General features: G+C 42.9%; 1 protein-coding gene across 5 annotated transcripts in view; it reads left to right on the forward strand.

The window, feature by feature from the left end:
* LOC137504197 (transmembrane protein 87A-like) overlaps positions 1-23,636 on the forward strand; it is a 234,116-nt gene that overhangs the window by 54,648 nt on the left and 155,832 nt on the right. For 3 of the 5 annotated variants that reach the window (XR_011019443.1, XM_068232292.1, XM_068232293.1), the window contains one exon: positions 19,163-19,229. Coding sequence is in view for 4 of the 5 variants with exons in the window: in XM_068232293.1 (XP_068088394.1) it covers positions 19,163-19,229 (67 nt within the window). In the remaining variant the exon portion in view is untranslated. Of the gene's footprint in view, positions 1-4,790; positions 4,862-4,954; positions 5,026-6,684; positions 6,738-10,418; positions 10,450-10,532; positions 12,659-19,162; positions 19,230-23,636 lie in introns of those variants that run through there. The other 2 variants (XM_068232289.1, XM_068232290.1) reach the window with 1 other exon arrangement.

Below are 23,636 nucleotides of genomic sequence, written 5' to 3' on the forward strand. Positions count from 1 at the left end.
CGTCTCATAGTGTAGGATTACAGACATTTTGATGTGTGATGGCCGTGCATATCATATCTAGGTGTGGAGACTACATGGAGCTGGGGGGGAGAGAGACCTCTCAGCTTAGTCTTATAGCAATAGATCTTCAGAGAGATCACTCTGTATACATGTAATACATGGCCCCTGTGGGCCTATATTTAAATTGCACCTATTATGCTTGTGCGAAGAGAAAAGGGTGAATCACTGGGGATATGGTGAGGGAGGGGGGAGGAGAAAAAAAATTGGTAAAGGGAACCACAGTCATCAGGGAGAACAGACAGACCTTGCAAACCGTCAAATGCTTATATCAACAGAACACTCTCTGAGAGGAAAAAAGGTATATCAGGTATAGGATTAGAGATCAATTGTTAGGGGTTTATAAGAAACATTTGATGGAGAAGTCTTCATTCAGGCCTTTAGTTGCCATTGTGTCCATACGGAAAATCCAGGCCACCTCCAATTGCAATAATTTCTTGTCCAGATCACCCCCCCCCCCCCAGTTCCCGTCTTCCATTGTTGGGGACCCCAAAAGGAAATGGCTAGAGGGTCCTGACTATGTTAGGCATTCATATGCCTTGCTATAGGAGTATCCCTCTGTGCTTTGTCTCCTACATGTTCCAGTACTTTGTCTTTCAAGGCACTTGTGGTCTTACCCACATATAGAAGATCACACTCACAACTGGCTACATAGACAAGCCCTTTAGTATTGCACTTGAAGAAAGCCCTGACTGTGAAGTTGCGGTTTACAGATTTGGCCCTAAAGCTTTTTATTCTTGGCATATAGGGGCATGCTTTGCAGTGACCGCACTTGAACGACCCCATCGGTTTGGGTGGCAGCCAGTTGAGGTGTGAATTTTCCTCTTTTCTTCTAGTGTATGTACTAGAACATCCTTAAGATTTTCTGTACGTCGGTACATAATTGCGGGTCTCACAGTGATATGTTTTGTCAAATCTTTGTCCTGATGTAGGACTGGCCAGTATTTTTCCATGATCTGATATAACTGATGCGACCAGGGGCGCCTGACAGGACAGGCAGTACAAGCAACTGCCTGGGGCGCATTGGTTTCCAAGGGCGACGCCGCTGCACCCTGTAGTGTAGCTGCTGGACTCTTTAGTGCGCCTGTAAATCGCACGCACCTTCCTTTCCATGCTGGCTGTAGCAGCTGCATCGCTGTTACGATCACTTACACGCCCCCTGCCGAATCCCATCACCAGGGCCAATAGAAACAAAGCACTTGTGCTCTGCTCCTCCTCTATGGCCACTCCTTCCCCAACACAGGACCAGTGTGGAGCAGAGCTGCAATCCTGTTGTGCTTTTAACTCCGCCCCCTCCCCGCTGGCCAGAAGCAGAGGCTTAGCTTGGGGAACATGGAGGGAAATCTGTCCCCAGTGCCTGGACACAGAATCTGGGTGGACGCAGCGCTAGAGGGTCACTCAGTTGGGGGAAACCCCTACAATCAATGCAGCCAGCGTTGCTGTGCAGCTGGATCATAGTGTGCGGCTTTTTAAAAGTTGGGAGGTACGCTACAATTCTAGCTGGTGGTGGTGGTACTTGCTAGGTGGTGGTGCGTCTGCGGTTGGGTGCTAGGTGGTGGTACGTGTGCGGCTGGGTGCTAGGTGGTGGTACGTGTGCGACTGGGTGCTAGGTGGTGGTACGTGTGCTGCTGGGTGCTAGGTGGTGGTACGTGTGCGACTGGGTGCTAGGTGGTGGTACGTGTGCGGGTGGGTGCTAGGTGGTAGTACGTGTGCGGCTGAGTGCTAGATGGTGGTACGTGTGCGGCTGAGTGCTAGTTGGTGGTACGTGTGCGGTTGAGTGCTAGTTAGTGGTACATGTGCAGCTGAGTGCTAGGTTGTGGTATGTGTGCGGCTGAGTGCTAGGTGGTGGTACGTGTGGGGCTGTGTGCTAGGTGGTGGTACTTGTGCAGGTGGGTGCTAGGTGGTGGTACGTGTGCGGCTGGGTGCTAGGTGGTGGTACGTGTGCGGCTGGGTGCTAGGTGGTGGTACGTGTGCGGCTGGGTGCTAGGTGGTGGTACGTGTGCGGCTGGGTGCTAGGTGGTGGTACGTGTGCGGCTGGGTGCTAGGTGGTGGTACGTGTGCGGCTGGGTGCTAGGTGGTGGTACGTGTGCGACTGGGTGCTAGGTGGTGGTACGTGTGCGACTGGGTGCTAGGTGGTGGTACGTGTGCGACTGGGTGCTAGGTGGTGGTACGTGTGCAACTGGGTGCTAGGTGGTGGTACGTGTGCAACTGGGTGCTAGGTGGTGGTACGTGTGCAACTGGGTGCTAGGTGGTGGTACGTGTGCGGCTGGATGCTAGGTGGTGGTATGTGTGCGGCTGAGTGCTAGGTGGTGGTACGTGTGGGGCTGGGTGCTTTTACATGTGGGGCTGGGTGCTAGGTGTTGGGACATTATTCTATGTATTGAAAGAGAACATTTTGCTGGGCAGGTCTGCATCTGATCTGTGGGGGACATGGTATCTGCATTTGATCTGTGGGGGACATGGTATCTGCATATGATCTGTGGGGGACATGGTATCTGCATCTGATCTATAGGGAACATGGTATCTGCATCTGATCTGTGGAGGACATGGTATCTGCATCTGATCTGTGGAGGACATGGTATCTGCATCTGATCTGTGGGGGACATGGTATCTGCATCTGATCTGTGGGGGACATGGTATCTGCATCTGATCTGTGGGGGACATGGTATCTGCATCTGATCTGTGGGGGACATGGTATCTGCATTTGATCTGTGGGGGACATGGTATCTGCATCTGATCTGTGGAGGACATGGTATCTGCATCTGATCTGTGGGGGACATGGTATCTGCATCTTATCTGTGGAGGACATGGTATCTGCATCTGATCTGTGGAGGACATGGTATCTGCATTTGATCTGTGGGGGACATGGAATCTGCATCTGATCTACAGTATAGGGAACATGGTATCTGCATCTGATCTGTGGAGGACATGGTATCTGCATCTGATCTGTGGAGGACATGGTATCTGCATTTGATCTGTGGGGGACATGGAATCTGCATCTGATCTACAGTATAGGGAACATGGTATCTGCATCTGATCTGTGGGGGACATGGTATCTGCATCTGATCTGTGGGGGACATGGTATCTGCATCTGATCTGTGGAGGACATGGTATCTGCATTTGATCTGTGGGGGACATGGTATCTGCACCTGATCTGTGGGGGACATGGAATCTGCATCTGATCTGTGGGGGACATGGAATCTGCATCTGATCTGTGGGGGACATGGAATCTGCATCTGATCTGTGGGGGACATGGAATCTGCATCTGATCTGTGGGGGACATGGAATCTGCATCTGATCTGTGGGGGACATGGAATCTGCATCTGATCTGTGGGGGACATGGTATCTGCATCTGATCTGTGGGGGACATGGTATCTGCATCTGATTTGTGGGGGACATGGTATCTGCATCTGATCTGTGGGGGACATGGTATCTGCATCTGATCTGTGAGGGACATTGAATCTGCATCTGATCTGTGGGGGACATGGAATCTGCATCTGATCTGTGGGGGACATGGTATCTGCATCTGATCTGTGGGGAACATGGTATCTGCATCTGATCTGTGGGGGACATGGTATCTGCATCTGATCTGTGGGGGACATGTTATCGTATCTGCATCTGATCTGTTGGGGACATGGTATCTGCATCTGATCTGTGGGGGACATAGTATCTGCATCTGATCTGTGGGGGGCATGGTATCTGCATCTGATCTGTGGGGGGCATGGTATCTGCATCTGATCTGTGGGGGGCATGGTATCTGCATCTGATCTGTGGGGGGCATGGTATCTGCATCTGATCTGTGGGGGACATGGTATCTGCATTTGGTCCGCAGGTGACGTGGTATTTGCATTTGATCGTGGGGGATATGGTATCTGCATTTGATCAGTGGGGGACCTGACACAGTCCATTGTTGTTTTTGGGAAAATATGTCAAACTTATTTGTGCAAACATGGTATCTGAACAAGCTCTGCGGTCGGCATGTTATATTTTTTAATATTTTATATTTATATCATTGACATGGTGGCGGCATGTTAAGCGATTTTGGATGGGGGAGTGACAAAAAGGCCAGAGGCGCCCCTGGATGCGACTGTTTTGAAAATGAACCTACTAGTCTCAATGTCTTTTGGTTTGTTTGTTTGTTTGTTTCTGTCTAGGTCCCAGAGTCTCTTCACATTTACTGTTTTTAGCTCTCATATATGCTTTCTCAACTGTATCTCCTGGAAAGCCCCTTTGTTGGAACCTTTCTCTTAGGAGCATGCTTTCTTCTTCAAAATTTTCCTCAGTGGAGCAGTTTCTCCTCGCCCTGAGGAACTGCCCCACCGGGATGCCCGTCTTTTAAGACCTTGGATGCGCACTCTGCCAGTGCAGAAAGGAATTAGTTGCCGTTGATTTTCGGAATATTTTTGTGTTCAAACAGCCATCCTCCCCCTTCATTATCTCCAGATCCAAAAAGGCAGTCCTACTGGGGTTGATCTCATACGTGAAATGCATTCCAATCTTGTTGGCATTGAGGGCCTCGACAAAACTCACAAATAGATCTTTTGGTCCCTCCCATAATAGCAAGATCTCATCAATTTAATCTCCCCCAGAAGGAAATGTGAGACGTTATCCTGACCACAGGGAGAGATTTTTATGATGACCTTTTTTTACATTTTTACTATTGTAAACTTCTTTTTTTTTTTGTAATTGAGCAGTCTGGCATCCATTTCCTTCATGACTGTTTGTATTTCTAGGTATGCATTCACTCCTCTTATGGATGATTCTGATGATGAAGTAGAGGAATTCCTTGTAACAGAACACTTGGGTAATGTCTCATGCAGTATAGAACATCTCATCTGACAGATTGATAGTTCTATGTGCAGCAGTGTAATGTATTTTCATCTTGTGCCCTTTGCAGCAGAAGGTATGAAGTTAAGAGGGACTAAGGCTGAGCCTAATGGAACAGCTAAGCCTGCAGCTGCTAACACAGTAAGTAGAGACTGTAATGATTTTATTAAATGAATTTTATATCAATTGAATCCCCATATCTCTGCTATGAAATCATACCAAATAGGTAAATACACCGGTCAGAATTAGATTATTTTAGGTAGCGTTGGATTTTCTGAAAGGCAACATAGGAAGCAGGGAGGTATAACAGGCAGACAAGATGCCCATTTCATATTTTTTCACAGTACTCACCCCATGTAAGCTTTCTTCACTGAAAATTCAGCATGTCTACAGCCTTCCTGATGCATTGCTTGAATCCAGTTGACCCAAGAGCATTGTTCTCCATAACCTGCTCACAGGAAGCTGCACTGTCTTTCCTCCTTCCCTCTCCATAGCAACAGAACACACAGAACTAGAAAAGCCACAAAACATCTGGAACAAAGTCCTTTTTGGAGTTATGAGAACAAAATGTAACTTTATAGTCACAAACATATATGATATATTTTGAAAAAAAGTTGGATCTTTGATGTTCTTTAGGGAAAGGGGTGGGGGTGAGCTACATATTTAACTTAGAGAAAACTGATGGCAAGATGAACGGGGTATGTTACTAGAAAAAAAATGGAAACTGCTTTTCTACCACCAGAGAAATTGGGGCCTTACCCTCAACTATCACAAGACTGTATTCAATCATTGATGCTTGGGGGGGGGGGGGGGGGGGTTAATGGCTGTGATATTTGGTCATGCTTTTTAGTGTAAAGAGTATTTGATGTATAAAAGACAGCCTTTCATGGCAGGGTCTGCTTTAATGCTGGAGGACAGGGTGGGTCTCTGGTTTAATTACTTACCCCCCCTCAGAAATACTGCTGTGAAGCGTTTTCTGCAATTTGTGCTGTGGCTCTGACTGGGGTGGGTTATTTGCGTTGTTGCACCCGCCCGCAGCTCGGCAGCCATCAATAAGCCATGCTAGCGCATGCAGAGTTTTCTGAAGTGCTTTGGCAGACTTCAGAAACATGGCCACAACTGCATTCCTGTGGCTGGGCCGGAGCATTACCTATGTCCAAATTACAGCGGATCTGTTAAGTAATTAACCCCCTGATACTACAGTATTAAGACCAAGTCTGGCATGACAGGCTCTGTCATTTATACAGGAGGTAATCTTTAATCTGGATTTTACTAAGTGTAAATGTAATGTGTTTAACCTCATCAGTCATTATTTTCTTTAAAGTGGACCTGAACTCTTGAACAAGACAGAAGAAAAACATAGATAAATGCACCCTGTATGCATTTACAGATTTTAGCCTGTCTATTCCCCCCTCATCTGTGACTAATCACCACCTTAATTTGATCTCTCTGCTGCATCAGCTCAGGATCTCCTCTGCCACAGCAGAGCAGCTAATTTGTAAACACGTGATGTTAAAAATGTCTGCTTCCATGAAAGCAGGAAGTTGACACTACAGATTTATTGCATGATTTGTGTCAGAGGTAACAAAGAAATGTTGTTATACTGTTGTGTATCTTTTAGAGTACAGAGGAAGTTCTGAGTTCAGGTCCGCTTTAAAGTATACTGACATCTTGCGTGCTCTGACACGATATGTAAACTTATGAGCAAGTAATACTTTGCATAAACAGTGTACAGAGCACAGTATAGGTGTATATTGTATGTACTAATGGGGGAATTGACAAATATGTCTGTCTTGTTAGGATGAAGACTTGAAGTGGGTGGAAGAAAATATCCCATCCTCCTTTGCTGACGTGTAATTATATACTTCTTTTCCTATTGACAATTATGTGCTTATGTGCATGTTTGCTACAAAAAGATCTTTTTATGAAACCATAAGGTGAAATGCAAAATACACACATATTATTATTTAGCGCAAAAACACATTTTATTATACTCATTCTTTTTCTTTTAGTATCCCCTACTGTAAAGGGTTGCTCCTGACTAAACATTTTGTTGCAACAATATTCACATTTAAATGAAACCCGAAGTGTTACAAATATGGAACATACTGTTGTCAACTTTTAAAAGCCAAAATATTACCATGACGGTTAGGGAACTGGCATAATTTAAAGGACAACCAAAGCGAGGATATAGGACAACTGAAGGGATATAGAGGCTGCCGTATTTATTTCCTTTTAAACAATACCAGTTGCCTGGCTATCCTGCTGATCATCTGCATCTAATACGTTTAGCTATAGACCCTGATCAAACATGCAGCATATCGGGTGTTTCTGACATTATTGTCAGATCTGACAGGATTATTTGCATGCTTGTTCCTGGTGTGATTCAGACGCTTATGCAGCTAAGTAGAAATAAATATGGCAGCCTCCTTATCCCTCTCGTTACAGTTGTCCTTTAAAATAAAAATTGAACAGGGATGTAATCCTACAGCACATCTCTTCACTATGTTTTCTGTGGGCCCATTTAAGCCATGTGTGATACGGTACACCCCACCAAATCAAAATCTACTCAAGGAGAATTGTTTCAGATCTGTGCATAGCAGCCACAAAACTGGTACAGGTCTGCATGGTGTGCCGCATTTTTGTCCTCTTCCCCACACATGGTAATGAATGGGGTGAGCGGTATAGCTCATTGCAGCACAAGTGTACATGTGTTGTGGTACAATCTACAGTCACCTGTATTTACTGTATTTATAAACTCCTCCTCCACCCTATCCTCCCCTCACCTCCTTCACTCCTACTACCATTGAGGAAGTCAACCACCTACTGCAGACTACCCATACCACTAGCTCCCCCCTTGACCCTATCCCTTCTGATCTACTTCAGCCTCACTTCACGGATCTGGCCCCAGTCCTCACTACCCCGTTTAACCTCTCCCTATCCACAGGCACCTTCCCATCAGACTTCAAGCAGGTCACAGTACTGCCCCTGCTCAAAAAACCCTCCCTCGACCCCTCGCTACCCTCCAACTACCGCCCGATCTCCCTCCTCCCCTTCGCCTCAAAACTCCTTGAGCGCCTGGTTCACAAACGCCTGACCTAGTACCTCAATGCCAACTCACTACTAGACCCACTGCAATCTGGATTTCGGCCTGCCCACTCAACCGAAACGGCTCTCACCAAAGTGGTCAATGACCTTGCCTTAGCTAAAGCTGAAGATAAATACTCCATCCTCCTCCTCCTTGACCTTTCAGCAGCTTTTGATACAGTAGATCATCCCCTACTCCTCCAGTCCTTCCAATCCATGGGCATTCACGATCTCGCCCTGACCTGGCTTTCATCCTACCTCTCCAACCGCTCCTTCACGACCTCCTTCAATGAGTCCTCGTCCACCCCCAACCACTTCTCAGTGGGAGTCCCCCAAAGCTCGGTCCTTGGCCCCCTACTGTTCTCCCTATACACATCCTCCATTGGCACGGTTATCTCCTCCATGAGTTTTAACTATCATCTGTATGCAGATGACACCCAAATCTACCTCCACACCCCTGACATATCCACCACTACCATGGACAAGGTCTCCTCCTGCCTATCTGCCATCTCCTCCTGGATGTCCGCTAGGTTCCTGAAACTAAATCTAGACAAAACGGAATTTATGATCTTCCCACCCCGGTCATCCCTGGACCTCCCAGATGTGCAGGTCACTGTTAACCACACTACCATTCGCCCTACCTCTCAAGCCCGCTGTCTGGGTGTCACCCTGGACTCCGCACTCTCCTTCACTCCCCACATCCAAAACCTCACAAAGTCCTGCAACTTCCACCTTCGTAACATCTGTAAGATTCGCCCTTTCCTGACCTCTGCCACCACCAAACTCCTCATCCATGCCCTCATAATTTCCCGCCTCGACTACTGCAATGCCCTTCTGTCTGGTCTCCCTATGACCCAAATAGCCCCACTGCAGTCCATCATGAATGCAGCAGCCAGAATTATCCACTCCTCCCATCACTCCACCAGGGCGGCTCCCCTCCGTGAATCCCTCCACTGGCTTCTTATCCAGTCCAGAATCAGATTCAAGATATTGTGTCTGACCTACAAATCCATCCACAAAACCTGTCCAACCTACATTTCTGATCTTACTCAGAGATACACACTAAGCCGCTCGCTCCGCTCCTCCAATGAACTTCGCCTGACCGTCCCCCGCATCACCCAGTCCCATGCACGCCTCCAAGACTTCTCAAAAGCCGCACCAACACTATGGAACTCCCTACCTCCATCTATTAGGGCAGCCCCCTCCTTCAACTCCTTGAAGAAGGCCCTCAAAACTCACCTTTTCACTCTGGCCTACCACCCCTCACAATTGCTCTAAACCCACAGCTGAACTCTGGTCCCCTACCTCTCGTGTCCCTACTTCTCCCTCTAGATTGTAAGCCTTTGGGCAGGGTCCTCCTCCTTTTGTGTCCTACCTGATCATGCACCTCCATTACTGTGTATCCATGCTATGCATTTGAGTGAACCTAACTTGCCTAATCTCCATGCTCCATCCAGTGACTGTTGCTGTTTGTCACCCCTAAATATTGTCTGTAACAAATTAATGTCCAGCGCTGCGTAATATGTTGGCGCTTTATAAATACAATAAATAATAATAATAATGTGAATAGAGGAATATTGTGAACAGGCACAGTATCATTTCTGACCACTAGATGGGGAGAGATTCAAATCTATAAAAGTAGACAGTGACTTTGTCTCTCCTCCTGTTTCACAGTTCTGCATGTTCTATTCATACATATATATCTGTGTAAATTGCCTTTCTTCTATAGATACACTTAATTGTTGTTCAGCTCGGTTCACACTGCCAGGCTAAACGGCCTGCGGAATGCAAAAACGTACAGTAAACAGGTCTTATGTTCATAGGATCTGCACACACTGTCAATCGGATTGTGATCAAAATGCAAACACAAAGTCCCAACTTGCATGATTTATCCTGAGAGCGGATGCGTTTTCCATAGAAACTTCAACCAGACACAAGAATCAATAGTAGTGGACACTGAACTCTTTACTCCGAATGGGTCAAAAGCAGAGCTCAGGAAAATAAAAAGATTTATACATACCTGGGGCTTCCTCCAGCCCCATCCGCTCAGATCGCTCCCACGCCTCCGTCCTCAGAAGTGCGGGGAGCGATCTGAGCGGATGGGGCTGGAGGAAGCCCCAGGTATGTATAAATCTTTTTATTTTCCTGAGCTCTGCTATTGACCCATTCGGAGTAAAGAGTTCAGTGTCCACTACTATTGATTGTTGTAGCTGACTAACTACAGTTTGGACCAGTCAAATTTTAGGGTCTAGTGTGTTACAGGGCAACCTAATTTTTCTTCCATTTTAAAAGCAAACAAAAAAATGGTATTTCACTCTATTGAATGATAGAACTAGACAAATTAACATCAAGAGCAGAAAATAATTAATTAATATAGTGCACCTTGACGATATCATATTGAGGAAATATGTTGACTCTAATCGCATATGTTTTTGCTCTTTATTTAGAGCGCTTCCAGTATTATTGGACTCTGATGAGGTAAGTGAGGCTAGCAAACAATTTAAAGCCATATTTACATCTTGCTAAAGATACAAACTAATGTTTTTATTTTTTTAATGCAGGAGATTATGATGACCAAATATGAAATGTCCAAGATTGAGTGATTCTGTATAGATCACTCCTCTTCAATGAACTGTGAATTGCTTCACCTCAACACCGGAAATGGTGTAGGCTACTTCAGTGTTGAAGAGTTATGCGAATAATTTGTGTATGGTGTGATAATACTATCCAATCATAAAAAGACCTTCCTTCATTCTTACTTTTGACAGAAAATCTGTTCTACGACGAGATAAATTTACAGCAAAGTCGGTATGAAGACTACGCCTTCCGTGTGAAATTTTTAAAACCTCCTTTTGGATTGTTGTCTTGTGTGCAGATCTTCAGATGTTTGAGACACTATGCACTATTTTGTACTCTGAAGGCAAGCTGAGCATCATGGGAGATGTTGCTCAGTTTTGCCCATTCTTGTCATTCACCATGTGAAAGATGGTAGGTAATTTCCATTAAGTAATATTGCAGTAAAGAGTTCATTCCAGTCAAGTGATCGGCCTGATTTCCAGGAACCTTTGCAGTGGCCCAGGTGTTTTTATTTGTTATGGACTTATGGAGCTTATAAACTTTGTGGTCAAAACAGAAGCACATTCTGGACAGGCGGCAAAATCTTTGAACAAGTATTGATGGAGCAACTTTTTCCTGTGATATGCATACATTTTGGTGATGCACCTAATATGTTTATGGTTATGCACCGAAGTACTTGTGTGTATGTACATATTTTGCAAGGTGTATAAAACCTTGCTAATGGCTACATAAACTTTTTGTTTTTTTGCTTTATTTTTTTGTTTCTTTTATATTTATTAAATTTGATAATCTGAAGTTCTGCATAGAAGTTTTGGGGCGCTCCTTCTCAAGCACTCGCCCTTTGCCCAGATTTTGCTTTCAGCAACCCATTATAACAAACTGTTCATTTAAAAAAAAAAAAGCAATAACAACTTTAGGGATATGTCCTATTATAAATCCTATATTAAGTGCAGAAAAATATGCAGTTAATGATTGCATGAACTTTTTTTTTCTTGTAAAATGTGAGTTTTATAAACCGAGAAATCATAAGACTGTACTTATCTTTCCCACAATGTCTGCGAAGGATGTTATGTTTGCATACAAGGTTAGTGGTCGCATGTATGTTTCTGAGTGTCTGTAGCCAGAAGACCAATACAAATCTGTTTACGTCTATTGAAACCAATGGGGTTCCACACTGATGATGTCCTCTTCTACTTTGACAGAATAAATGTTTGGTTTTTGCTGTGAAATGCCACACCTGTCTTCACTACACTTTGACTTTACTGTTGGTAATTTCCTTTGGTCGGACAGACCTGTGGTAGATCAGTTTGCCAGTGTATAGTCAGCAAAACTTTCAGAGCTTGCAGTGAAAGGCTCAGCACCAGCTCATATATCTGGAAAATACAATATATGAACTTCTCTCCTTAGAGTAGCAACTGGCCAAACACATAAAGTACATGTTGAGGGTTGAGTCCTGGAAATGACAATGCCTAATACTTTGTTTCCTTGTCATACTTATGCTAAACAAAAGAGTTCTGTTTAAAGGTACCCATCCATGGCCGTTGATGCGGCCAAAAAGATTGATCCCTCTCAGATCATAATCTGATCAGAAGGGGATAAAATCCTTCTACACTCGACAAATAGATTTTCAATAGGTTTCAACATGAACTCTACTGAACATCTATCGATCCGCAGTGGCTCGATGCACTTTGTGCCGTCGATTGACTGCCACTCCAGGCCGGCCCTCATTTGAGTGAGATTTTCCGTCCGGTAGGATAGATAATTTATGATCGGGTGTCCATGTTGGGCATAGTTGTCTGGCAGAATTAATCACGGTAATTGAATCTTCCAGGTATCGACGGGGAAAATCAAGAAGTGTATAGCCACCTTACTTTTCAAAAACCCCTTTTTTAGGCTAGAATACTGCAGGAATTCCTGAGGACCCCTGTGGGGGGAACTGCGAAGGTTGCTAAAAAATTAGCAGTAGTGTGAGTTCAGTCATATGTATTGTACTGTAATAAAACTTAAGGGTAATAACCTTCCTGGCTGTATGGACCGAGCCTTAAGGTGCGTACACACGCACTACGGCCGCTAACGACGGTCCCGTCAGACCCTCCCGCTGGGTGGACTTTCAGGCGACAGTAACGCATGTGTACGCGCTGTCGGCGGACTGATAAGGCTGTTTCTGAGCGATCCGCTCAGCAGATTGTTCAGAAACAGTCTTATCAGTCCACCGACAGTGCGTACACACGCACTACTGACGCCTGAAAGTCTGCCCAGCGGGAGGGTCTGACGGACCCGTAGTTGGCGGCCGTAGTGCGTGTGTACACACCTTTACTCATCCAGGGAAAAATAGCTGAAACTGGTTTGGACCAGTCCGGCTTGTCCAGCAGGTTTAAAGCAGGGTTCTATTTTTTTTGCATGCGCTTTTCACATTAAAATTCGTATTTGCATGTGATGAATTTGCACTGGAATGCAATTTTTAACGTGAAAAACTGCACACTTTTTGTCAAAAAGCTGAAGAGTTGGAAAATTGTGACTTGGGCAAAAGGAAAATTAATTATTTTTTTTTTTGCATGATTTTGTTGAAACACTTATTATACTTGAAATGTATACTAGACCCTTGCTTGGCACATTTGGTAAGTTACATGCAAAAAAAGTTCACAAACCACTTTTTGCATGTAAATTGAGCAGAAATACAAGCCAGGGGAGGTTAATAAATCCTGTCCTGCATAAAAAAAAAAAAAAAAAACTTTGGCAACTGATGCCGCATTTAGCTGCAACCTTACAACCTTCACTAAGCTCTCATATGACCCTGATGAGGGTGGTAAATCCTACCCACTCTACAGTAGACAGTGGGTAAGTAATGCAGCCCATGTCGCTGCTTCACTCATGGTATTCCTATCGCTATGAAATCCCTGTCCTAGTGTATAAATTCACTTGTCTCACTGTCGCTATGCTTGCTAAGACTCTTTTAAAAGGACTAAAATGTAAGCAGTACTTTTTCTTGAATGGAGTATTTTCATGGGAAGACCTCACCATACAATATGAAGCTGATCACTCTATTTTTTTATCTGCACTATTCTTGAAAGAAATACAAATGTTTTATGTTATGTATTTTTATTTAAAACTGATGTACGGTAATTGTCCTTTTATACTGTTAATTCCAACAGAAGTATTGGATGGAGTGGTGTGATCTGTTAAGTTTGCTTTTATATATTTCCCCCCCTCTTTTAATGAGTGTAAGAAGGGCATGTTAATTTTGAAGGAATTTCTTAACTTGAAACAAGTCTGTGTTACTGTGCCTTAAACTTATTCTGACTTTGAATAAAATTGTGTTTCTAATTATGTATTTGTGTGTGTTGTTTGTTTAGAATGTAGCGGACCTGGTTAACCTGTTACAGGTGTTTGTCTGTCTTTATGGTGTTTGTTACTGCAGCATGTGCACCTCAATGTTGGTTGGATTTTGTTCAGCTTAAGCAATGCAGCTGCTGTACTTGATTGGTCCAATTTTAAGTTGCATACATTTCCATAAAATTCCTATAGGATTTGCATCGACTGGTATTTGCTTCTCATTGACAAGACAAGACAACATTTATATCGCGCTTTTCTCCTGACGGACTCAAAGTGCCAGAGCTGCAGCCACTAGGGCGCGCTCCATAGGCAGTAACAGTGTTAGGGAGACTTGCCAAAGGTCTCCTACTGAATAGGTGCTGGCTTACTGAACAGGCAGAGCCGAGATTCGAACCCTGGTCTCCTGTGTCAGAGGCAGAGCCCTTAACCATCACACCTTCCAGCCACATTGGCAATCCTTACTTTCTACTCTGTTCTTCTTATTATTGAATTCAGGATTTTTCATGTTTCTTCCCTTCTATGGAATTATCTTCCATAATGTTCTTTGGCCTTCACCTACTCTTGTTATCTTTAGTGATGGATCACATGACTGGCTGCTGGCGGCTTGTTTCGCCATGGCCAAATGCTTTTCTACTACTGCGCAGAAAAGTATTTGACATTGTTTGCTGTGATTTAGAGTCACGTTTGAGCCTATGAGAAGCAGGAAATGTGGGCGCCCGCTAGCGGAAGAAGTTTAGGCACCGTCATAGGCACCCATTGAAATATTTGTATTGGTGGGAAATTGAAATATTGTCCTGCGGGGCCGCCTGCAATGCAAAATAGGGCTACATTCAGCTGGTGCTAAATTTCCTAATACTGATATTTAAATGGGCGCCTATTAGTGGTCCTGTGGGTTTTTCTTATCCTGTGGATTGGAAGTGGAGGGGGTTAAGGTCAGATGTAGGTGGGGGAGGTAAAGTAAGCCATGGGGGTGGTAGTTAAGGTTAGGCGTCGGGAGGGCTCAGTGTAAAACAGAGTTATGTTTAGCTGTAGTAAAATATCTGTATTTATTATCAATATTTTACGATCGGCATTTCATTGTAACAGCAGAATATCGGTAGATTTACCAATATTCTACTGTCGCTTTTTTGGGGGGGCCCACATTTCCGGGAGCTCTTTTTTAATGTATGCGTGCGTAGGTGGATAGACCATAACCTCGAACACCACCGTCTTCAGAAGCTGCATGTAACCCTCGGGAATTCTCGATCGACCACAGATCTTGAGTAAATGACGGCAATTGACAGTAAACAACGTGAAATGAGCACTCCCATTTATCTCAATGATGCATTTGCGATGCAGTGGATCCCTAGTGATAAACGACAAGGATAGATGCAGTAGCCACCAACCCTTAAAATGTAAAAAAAAACTCACCTCTTCAGTCATGCATTTAATCAGTCCTAAAAAAAACTTCAACTAGTTACTGACTTGCCATTTTATCATCCTGTAGTAACCGGTAAAGCATGTTTCTGCCTCATAAACGGCCTACTTACTTTCCTCTGCCTCTTTTTTTTGTTTGTTTTTTTGTTTGACCCCTTATCTCTAAAGCAGGTTGTACACACATCGGTTTTTCAGTTCGATTCCTATGCAGATTCGATCTTTTTGATCAAATTTGTTGAGCATCACAGAGCATATATCAACCTGGTTAAATTACACAGCATTGACACATCCAAAACTAATCTATGCTTTCGAAAATGTGGAAGGGTGGAAGACATTGCTCCATATATGGTGTGGTTCTGCCCTGTAGTGCAAGAATTTTGGTCTAAAGTTCCCTCACTAATAAACACAGCATTGGAAACTTCTTTAGGCCCTGACCCATGTCTGCTTTTATTTGGAGACAAACCTACAAAATGGAGGCACCCATAACATCGCTTAGCACAGCATATAGCCAAGGCCGCCAGATCGCATATTGCCAGACAACGGCTACAACCTACACTCTCTATTCAGCAAGCTGATAACATTATCATGGATATCCTGGTCTCCGAGAGGCTACTAGCAATAGCTAATGACACATTCAATACATTTATCAAAACATGGCAACCTTGGTTAAATGACTCGAACCTTATAGGTCTCCGATCTTTTTCGTTGTGATATTTTATCAAATATTACCTCTTGTTTATGGATATGCTGATCTCCTTAACTGTTTAACTTTAAAGAGCCTTGCTGTATCTAACCTGACTGCATAATTGGTTCTTCATGTTCTGTTCAATGTAAACACCAGTTTGTATTTAGCACTGCCCCTTTTGGGCAAACAACTATTGCTGTATTGTTAATTTTTGTTTGCTTAACCCAATAAAAAACTTTTGAAACTAAATTTGTTGAGCATCTATGCCACCTAAATGTCCATTCGAACAGTTCCTGATCAATTTCCGTTGGAGGTATTGATCAGATGGAAAATTTTGGTCGATCAGGGGTGGGGCAGGAGCTGCAGTTGATCAGCAACCCATACATAGTATTGCACTTCACAGTGCCTCAATGTGGTACGATCGATTCCCTACTGGAGTCTATTGAATATGCATTCTGAAGTGTATAATTGCAATCCATTCCACCTTGAATGGTTTTTGGTCAGAGGAATTGATTATTTGGGACCATTGACACATATCTATATGTCTTTTGCCTGCTTTAGATTGTAATCTTGAAAGTGCAGGAACCTCTCTCCATGTGTTTCCAGGACTTCTGTGTGAGTCAAGAAGAGATGTGCAATCTTGCGCTACCGGAACATACGCATGGTCAAAAACAAAATTCACAACTTCAGCAGCTCCTCCTCCCTGGCTGGAGGGTTGAACTGGGGCGCTCCGTTAGTGTATTAAACTTTATTGATAAAACACGCAAGAATAAAATACACTTACTAAAAAATAGTGTTGGATAAGCTTGTCGTGGGTAAATCCCATTGGTACAATTTCAATGAGAAAGGTTTGCACACCTGGTCCACACACCTGCCATGCAGGTACAAAGTATAGGTAGCAAATGGGTGCAAAAAGTCAGTAAACCGGACCACTTCAGTGGCCCTACACATACAGGAAAATATAAAATGACTTGCACACCAACACTGAGATCAAATTGCATAAAGTTTTGTATTAATAGAAAAGTTGAACAAAGTTGGCTTGAGCCATAAATATACAAAATGTTACAGAATGAGTATACACAATAAATGGGAGCAAATCATGTGCCCCATGGGATAATGAACCTTGTCTGATGGCTTTTAGCCAGTGAGTGCTAAACAACAATTATCCATATGTACAATCAGAGAAGTAGACAACAAACAGTCAATAGCCAGAGTAGACAAAAGGATAAATAGTATACAAGGTTATCCCAAAAGGGGTTAATACCCTGACAGCGCCGTTTCGGGGGTATCCCTTCGTCAGAGGGTATATGCCTGGGCTCCTTGGATGGCTGCCATTTGTCTACTCTGGCTATTGACTGTTTGTTGTCTACTTCTCTAAATGTACATATGGATAATTGTTGTTTAGCACTCACTGGCTAAAAGCCATCAGACAAGGTTCATTATCCCATGGGGCACATGATTTGCTCCCATTTATTGTGTATACTCATTCTGTAACATTTTGTATATTTATGGCTCAAGCCAACTTTGTTCAACTTTTCTATTAATACAAAACTTTATGCAATTTGATCTCAGTGTTGGTGTGCAAGTCATTTTATATTTTCCTAAATCCCATTGGTAACCTCCAGCGAGCAACCTGTTCCTCCTCTGACTCCCCTGACAACGCCGAAACGCGTCGTGAGGTCACTGGCACATAGACACTGATAGGAGGCACCTCGTCCACACACCATCTGGGACACCCCCGCTGCTGGCCACAGAGGAGGAACAGGTTGCTCGCTGAAGCTTACCAATGGGATTTACCCATGACAAGCTTATCCAACACTACTTTTTAGTAAGTGTATTTTATTCTTGCGTGTTTTATCAATAAAAAGTTTAATACAGTACGGAGCGCTCCTCCATTTTTTTTTTTTCCTTTTTTATTCTTCTGTGTGAGTGTCTGTTATTCTTTCCATCTCCACAGAATGTACAGAGATAGGATTTTAGATTGTTATCTCTTTACTCCCATTGGCCTAGGCCCACAGAGGAATATTAAACCAGGCAGAAGAGGAAAGCAGCTGGATAGTCCTAAAGGCTTTCCCCATCCCCTTCAAGCCCTCTGAACCTATCTGACAAGAACTTGTCAAATAGGTTCACGCCCCCGTCCATGTACGAGCATGGCTGCATTTCACAGGGTCAGGATGACCTACACAGTGCGTTCATGGACAGGAGTGCGGCCGCAAAATAAGAGGGTGTTTTTTTTTTTTTTTTTTTAAAGGACTGGATTGCTTTAAACCATTGTTTATCAAATGGAGATGATCAATGAGAAGCTAGTAATTTTGGCCATCATGCAAATGTATGCAGCTTGGAAGCTGAAAGCTACATGAAGTTAGGGGATCTGTGATTACGATGGCATGCAGCATCCATTGCAAGAGGGTTTTTTAACAAATAAATCCAGAACTACTTCTGTTTGAGAAAAAAAAAAAAATAATTGTCAAAGACATCAACATAATTAACGACAGCAATATAAATTAAAGCACAAAAAGTTGGATATAGAGCCACATGCATCATGTTCAATAAAATCACATAATAAGCATACAAAGAATGCAAATCAGGTAAAAAAGTACATTCAGCATACATAACCCAGAACTAATTAAAAAAAAAAAAGTGTGTAGGATTCCCATTTCTTCTTTTTATAAGAAATGTATTTGCATCAAATTGTCACATGTAAGCACAGCCATTGCATTCAGTTAACATTACATGCTAGGTTTTCTAACATGAAAGCCCAGTGCTACTTACATGTCTGAGGGTATATGTAACACTGAAGTGGATGACGTGGAGAACCATGTGCATCACCTGATTTGAGGGCGAAGTGGGATGTTTCTTCTGTGGTGTTCTTTGTATTTGTTTTAAGCATTTTCTGTACACCTTTGTGTCTTGATTAAACAATTCTAAGTGGCTCAGCCTGTCATCAGTTGTAACTTTTGCTGTCCGCTTTCATTGTCTTGCTACTATGACATGGCAGATGGCCCCACTTTTTGCAGATTCTGTAGTGTGTGGCCTGCTGACCACCTGGTATGCAGATAGTTCTCCCCCTCAAGTAGTGGAACCAGTGGGCATTGAGGCTGTGTAGATCTATATTAAGATGAGGTACCATTTCTGCACCTGTTTAGCTATTCCATAACCTCCTCCATATGTGTTATACAGATCAAAGACCAGAATCTACAGTGTCTGCTTGTCCTGGTGACCAGAGAACAAACCACCTGCACCACACGTTAGTAGTTATATTTTGATGACTTTGCAGAGCTGTTTGCTGACTTTTAAGCTATGATTATGCTGCTTATCAATGGATGCTACAGCATCCCTTCCATTATGTTCTGTTTTGTTCATTTGTTCATAACATAAAATAAGTTAATACAACCACTGCAGGTAATTAAAATGTACAATTGTTCCAAATATACCTAAATATTAGGCCTCTTCCCCACACGTGTTTTTAGTCGTTTTTTACAGCAACACGATCTGCAGGGACGTCAGAAGTGCATAGACTGCACTGTCTAAAGTTCCCATAAATGCATTGCGATACACTACGGAGTCAACAAATGGTTCACAAAGAATTCCCACAATTGCATTGCAATTACTATTCATTATGATGAATGGGGATTGAGTAGGGACTCGAGGCTGTGTGTTGCATGGCCACTTGCATTTTGTGATGCACTTACTTGGGGAAGGGGCCGAAACCCAAATCTTTACTAGTTAATACTAAATTTCCAACTGTCCCAAATGCAAAAACAGTGTGCAAATAAATAGGGAGGCCGGCTGCCATCTTTGTATAGATCCTTTACAGGGAAGGCTTTTGTAAATGATTAATGAAATATTGACATGAGTAGATGGACTATTCCAAAATTTGTCAGATCTGTTAGATTTTTCCTGTTTCATGTACACAACCGCAACATTGTAAAAAATAATTTATAGTTCACTAGGCAATTGGGCTCATTTTAAAAAACAGGTGCTAGAATGTGATAAGCATAACAGGGCCCCCTCCTCCTGCACAAGCAGCCTCATACACCTGTGCACTTATGCCTACATCAGTCTGCACACCCATGGCCACCTGCATATGTGGCAATGGCCAAGGCTCCCTCAGGCACACTCAGGCAGGGAGTATGTCACTGAGCGGGGGTTGGGGCTATGCATATTACCCTGTCGGCACACTTTACTGCAGGTTAATGTGCAAGGGGACATGGTGCGGTGTGATCGTTCTGCCCCAGGCTCTTTTGCTGCAGTATGATTGCACCACACCAAGGGCCTGATTCACAAAGCTTTTCTGTTAAATTATCTCAACTTATTTACCAACTCCCAATTTATCGCTCCTTAAATGACTTAACTCATGATGTACCTCTCCTTATCTAACTTAACTCATGGTTCAGCTCTCCTTATTTGAAATAACTCCTGTTTTAGATCTTCTTATTTGACATAACCCAGTCATCCAGTAACCGAGTGTATCAAATTTGAGCACTCTGACATTAACAGACTACAAATGGCAGCAATTTAAATATTCCCATGGAATAGCATGAAAATAATTTTTTATACAATTTACAAACACTTTATATTGAAGAATACACATACATTTTAGTTTAGACATGTAAAAAATACAATTGCATGAAATCTGAAGGTAATTATCGATTGTGCACATTTACTAAACAATTCTTTCTTCAAATTCAATCATAAAATCCAGCTTTCGGCTCAACTTTATCCTATTTAGCAATCGACCAAAGAGTCGTTCCTTATCGATTGCCTTCATAAATGGCACATTTTCTATACAATTCGATCATTAAAATTGCTTTGAAAGATCACATTTGGTGAAAAAATTGTACCGTTAATGGACACCTTTAGAGTTTCAAAGAACAAAAAGGTCTAACATGAATTTTTTCTTTGCTTTGCAACCATTCGCGTCCCAAATTCATAATTCCAGCACAGTATAGTTAAAGGGAAAGAAGTATTTTATTAGGTAATGTGAGCACAAGGAGTGGCTCTTCATATGCAACCTCTGGCCCTCTGCACCTTAAACTGTCATAGTTTGTCTGGCCAATAAAAACATTTGGAGGGTTCACATTCTGCTACTCCCTTTTTATGAATGAATAAACTAGTCAATCAAAGCAGATAGTTTGTAAGGACCAGTGCAGCAAATGAAAGTGAAGATTTCTCAGTCTTTTGCTAAGCTTTGCATAGTCTCAGCATGACTTCCTCTTGATCTGGTGCCTCTCTTGTACTCTTGTCAGCCATCTGGGGAATGTCAGCCAGCTCTTCCGTCTGTAAGGCCAGTTCATTCAGAAAAGTAGAGTAAAGCCTTGTACACACACCTAGCTGAGGCGGCTGATAACGACCATAACAACCAGGCGTGTGTACCGCAGACCCCCAACCTGCGAATAATTCACCAGGTGGATTTACCCAGCGACGCCAATCCCCCACCAATCCCATAGTTCACACTGCTCCACCGCATGTCCATCGAGTTCCCCCGCCCGCATAGCTACACAGCTGACTCGTGTGTGTGCAGCCCGACCCAGCAATGTCTCCAAAGGGGATTAGGTCTTGATCCCTGACGGGCGACATCTGTCAAAGGTGTGTAGGCACCTTAAGTGATGAGAGCAACCAATAAACTTTTATTTCCAAAAACCAGTTGTGTAAAAGTAAATAACAAAATGTGGTGATTTGCAAATAATGTAAACTCCATGTTTAATTCTAAATACTATGCCAATTTTTAAACTGATTTATTATGTTTCTGTAATTTATAATTCATGCTATTGGAACCTGTGGCAACCGGCTTATTGTGTAACCATTTCCTGACCAGTTTCATGCTTCAGGTTTAGCCACACCTGCCACTGTTGATCCTGATATCCCAGGATCGTCACACAAGCATACCTGAGATTATGCTGGTGTTTTATCAGGTCATTCTGCACAGTAGCTTGGTACATTTCTTTGTGAATGCAACTTGCATGGCTGTGTCACTGGCCAGTGAGATGGGAGACGTTACACTCCTGGGCTTCATATACATCCAGACAGCATTTTCTTTTTAGTGGGGACCCCGAGAGAAGGCTGCACTGTCCCTGTAAACATGCTTCGCAGCATGGAACCGATGTCTCTCTCAAAAAGAGAAGGGTAAGGTCCCCTAATAAGTTGAATAATGAGTAATGCATAGGTTTGCTTCCATTATTTGTATTGTGAGATGCATTAGTTCTTAATGCACCTGTTCTATTGCAATGAACACAGTTGTGCCTTTGTTTGGCTTATTAGCCCTGGCCCCTATGCAGTGAGTGTTTCATTGAATCTCTTGTTGCATAAAACATTTTTTAGTAGAGATGGTCAATGATATGCAAGTAATTTTGAGTTGATTTTTTTGAATCTTGGTATGCAACTTCATGCAGCTTGAAAATGAACCAATCAAATCCGGCTGAGGTAAAATTCGATAGGTCCATTTCCAAGCTGCATAAACTTGCATAAAAAATTTGCATAATCCTGCATCAACTCGAAATTATTTGCATCTCATTGACCATCCCTACGTTTTAGATATGTAAGATCACTTGACCCTTGCTACAACCAAGCAGCTTGGTGTGACCCATACCACTAGGAAAGTATAGGGGACTAATTAGGCCTCGATTCATCAACACTTAGCAAATTTGTTAACAACAGTTTGGTAAAATACCGAATTTGTTAACTTCATTTCAGGATTCATCAAAGTTATCTACAGCTGTTAGCGAACATTCGTTAACGATTCGGTAACGATTCGCTAAAACGGAAAAAAGTGCAATTCATGAAAAAGAAAGTGGGCGTGGTTTAGCGTTACATTTAGGGTTAGTTATCTCCTTCACTGCTCTGTTGTTATTCCTGTCAGATCATTGCTGACAGAGAAGATGGAACCATTTGAAGTGGTTATGTATCAGCTGAGAGTGATTCAAAGGCGCAGAAGGGCAAGAATAAGGTCTGCAACCATATAAATTTGTAAGAGAATAGATTTATTTGCTATAACACGACATCTGCATTTCTCTTGAATCATCTTGTAAGAGAACACAGGCAGTGTCAGGGTTAACTAATTTGCTAGCTGCACTATCATTTTTTTAGAAAAGGCTCCTATCAAATTGTGGGATTGTCCCAACCACTTTCAGAATCCTGGTCCAGGTGTTAAGCCCTATTCAGAATGTTGCTACGTAGTGCTCAAAGGACTGCCTTTTACCCACAATTCCATGGGAATCTTATGGCCTTGTGTTAAATTACTGCTGTAAAATGGAAATATCGACACGTTACCGAATGTTTACCAAATTGTTATCGAATTCACACCGAATGCCGAAAAACCTTGATGAATACAACTAGAAATCGCTAAACTTCGAATTCGGTAATTTAACAAACTGGAAAAAGTTATCTCAAAGACAATGATGAATCGAGGCCTAAGGCCTCGATTCATCAAGACTTATCGAATTGGTTAACGACAGTTTGGTAAAATACCGAATTCGTTAAGTTGATTTCAGGATTCATCAAATTTATCTACAGCTGTTAGCGAGCATTCGGTAATAATTCGGTAATAATTCGTTAGTGATGCGTTAAAACGGAAGAAAGTGCAATTCATGAAAATGAAAGTGGGCGTGGTTTATCGTTAAATTTAGGATTAGTTATCTCCTTCACTGCTCTGTCG

The sequence above is a fragment of the Hyperolius riggenbachi genome, chromosome 4, assembly GCF_040937935.1.
Source record: "Hyperolius riggenbachi isolate aHypRig1 chromosome 4, aHypRig1.pri, whole genome shotgun sequence".
Taxonomy (NCBI): domain Eukaryota; kingdom Metazoa; phylum Chordata; class Amphibia; order Anura; family Hyperoliidae; genus Hyperolius; species Hyperolius riggenbachi.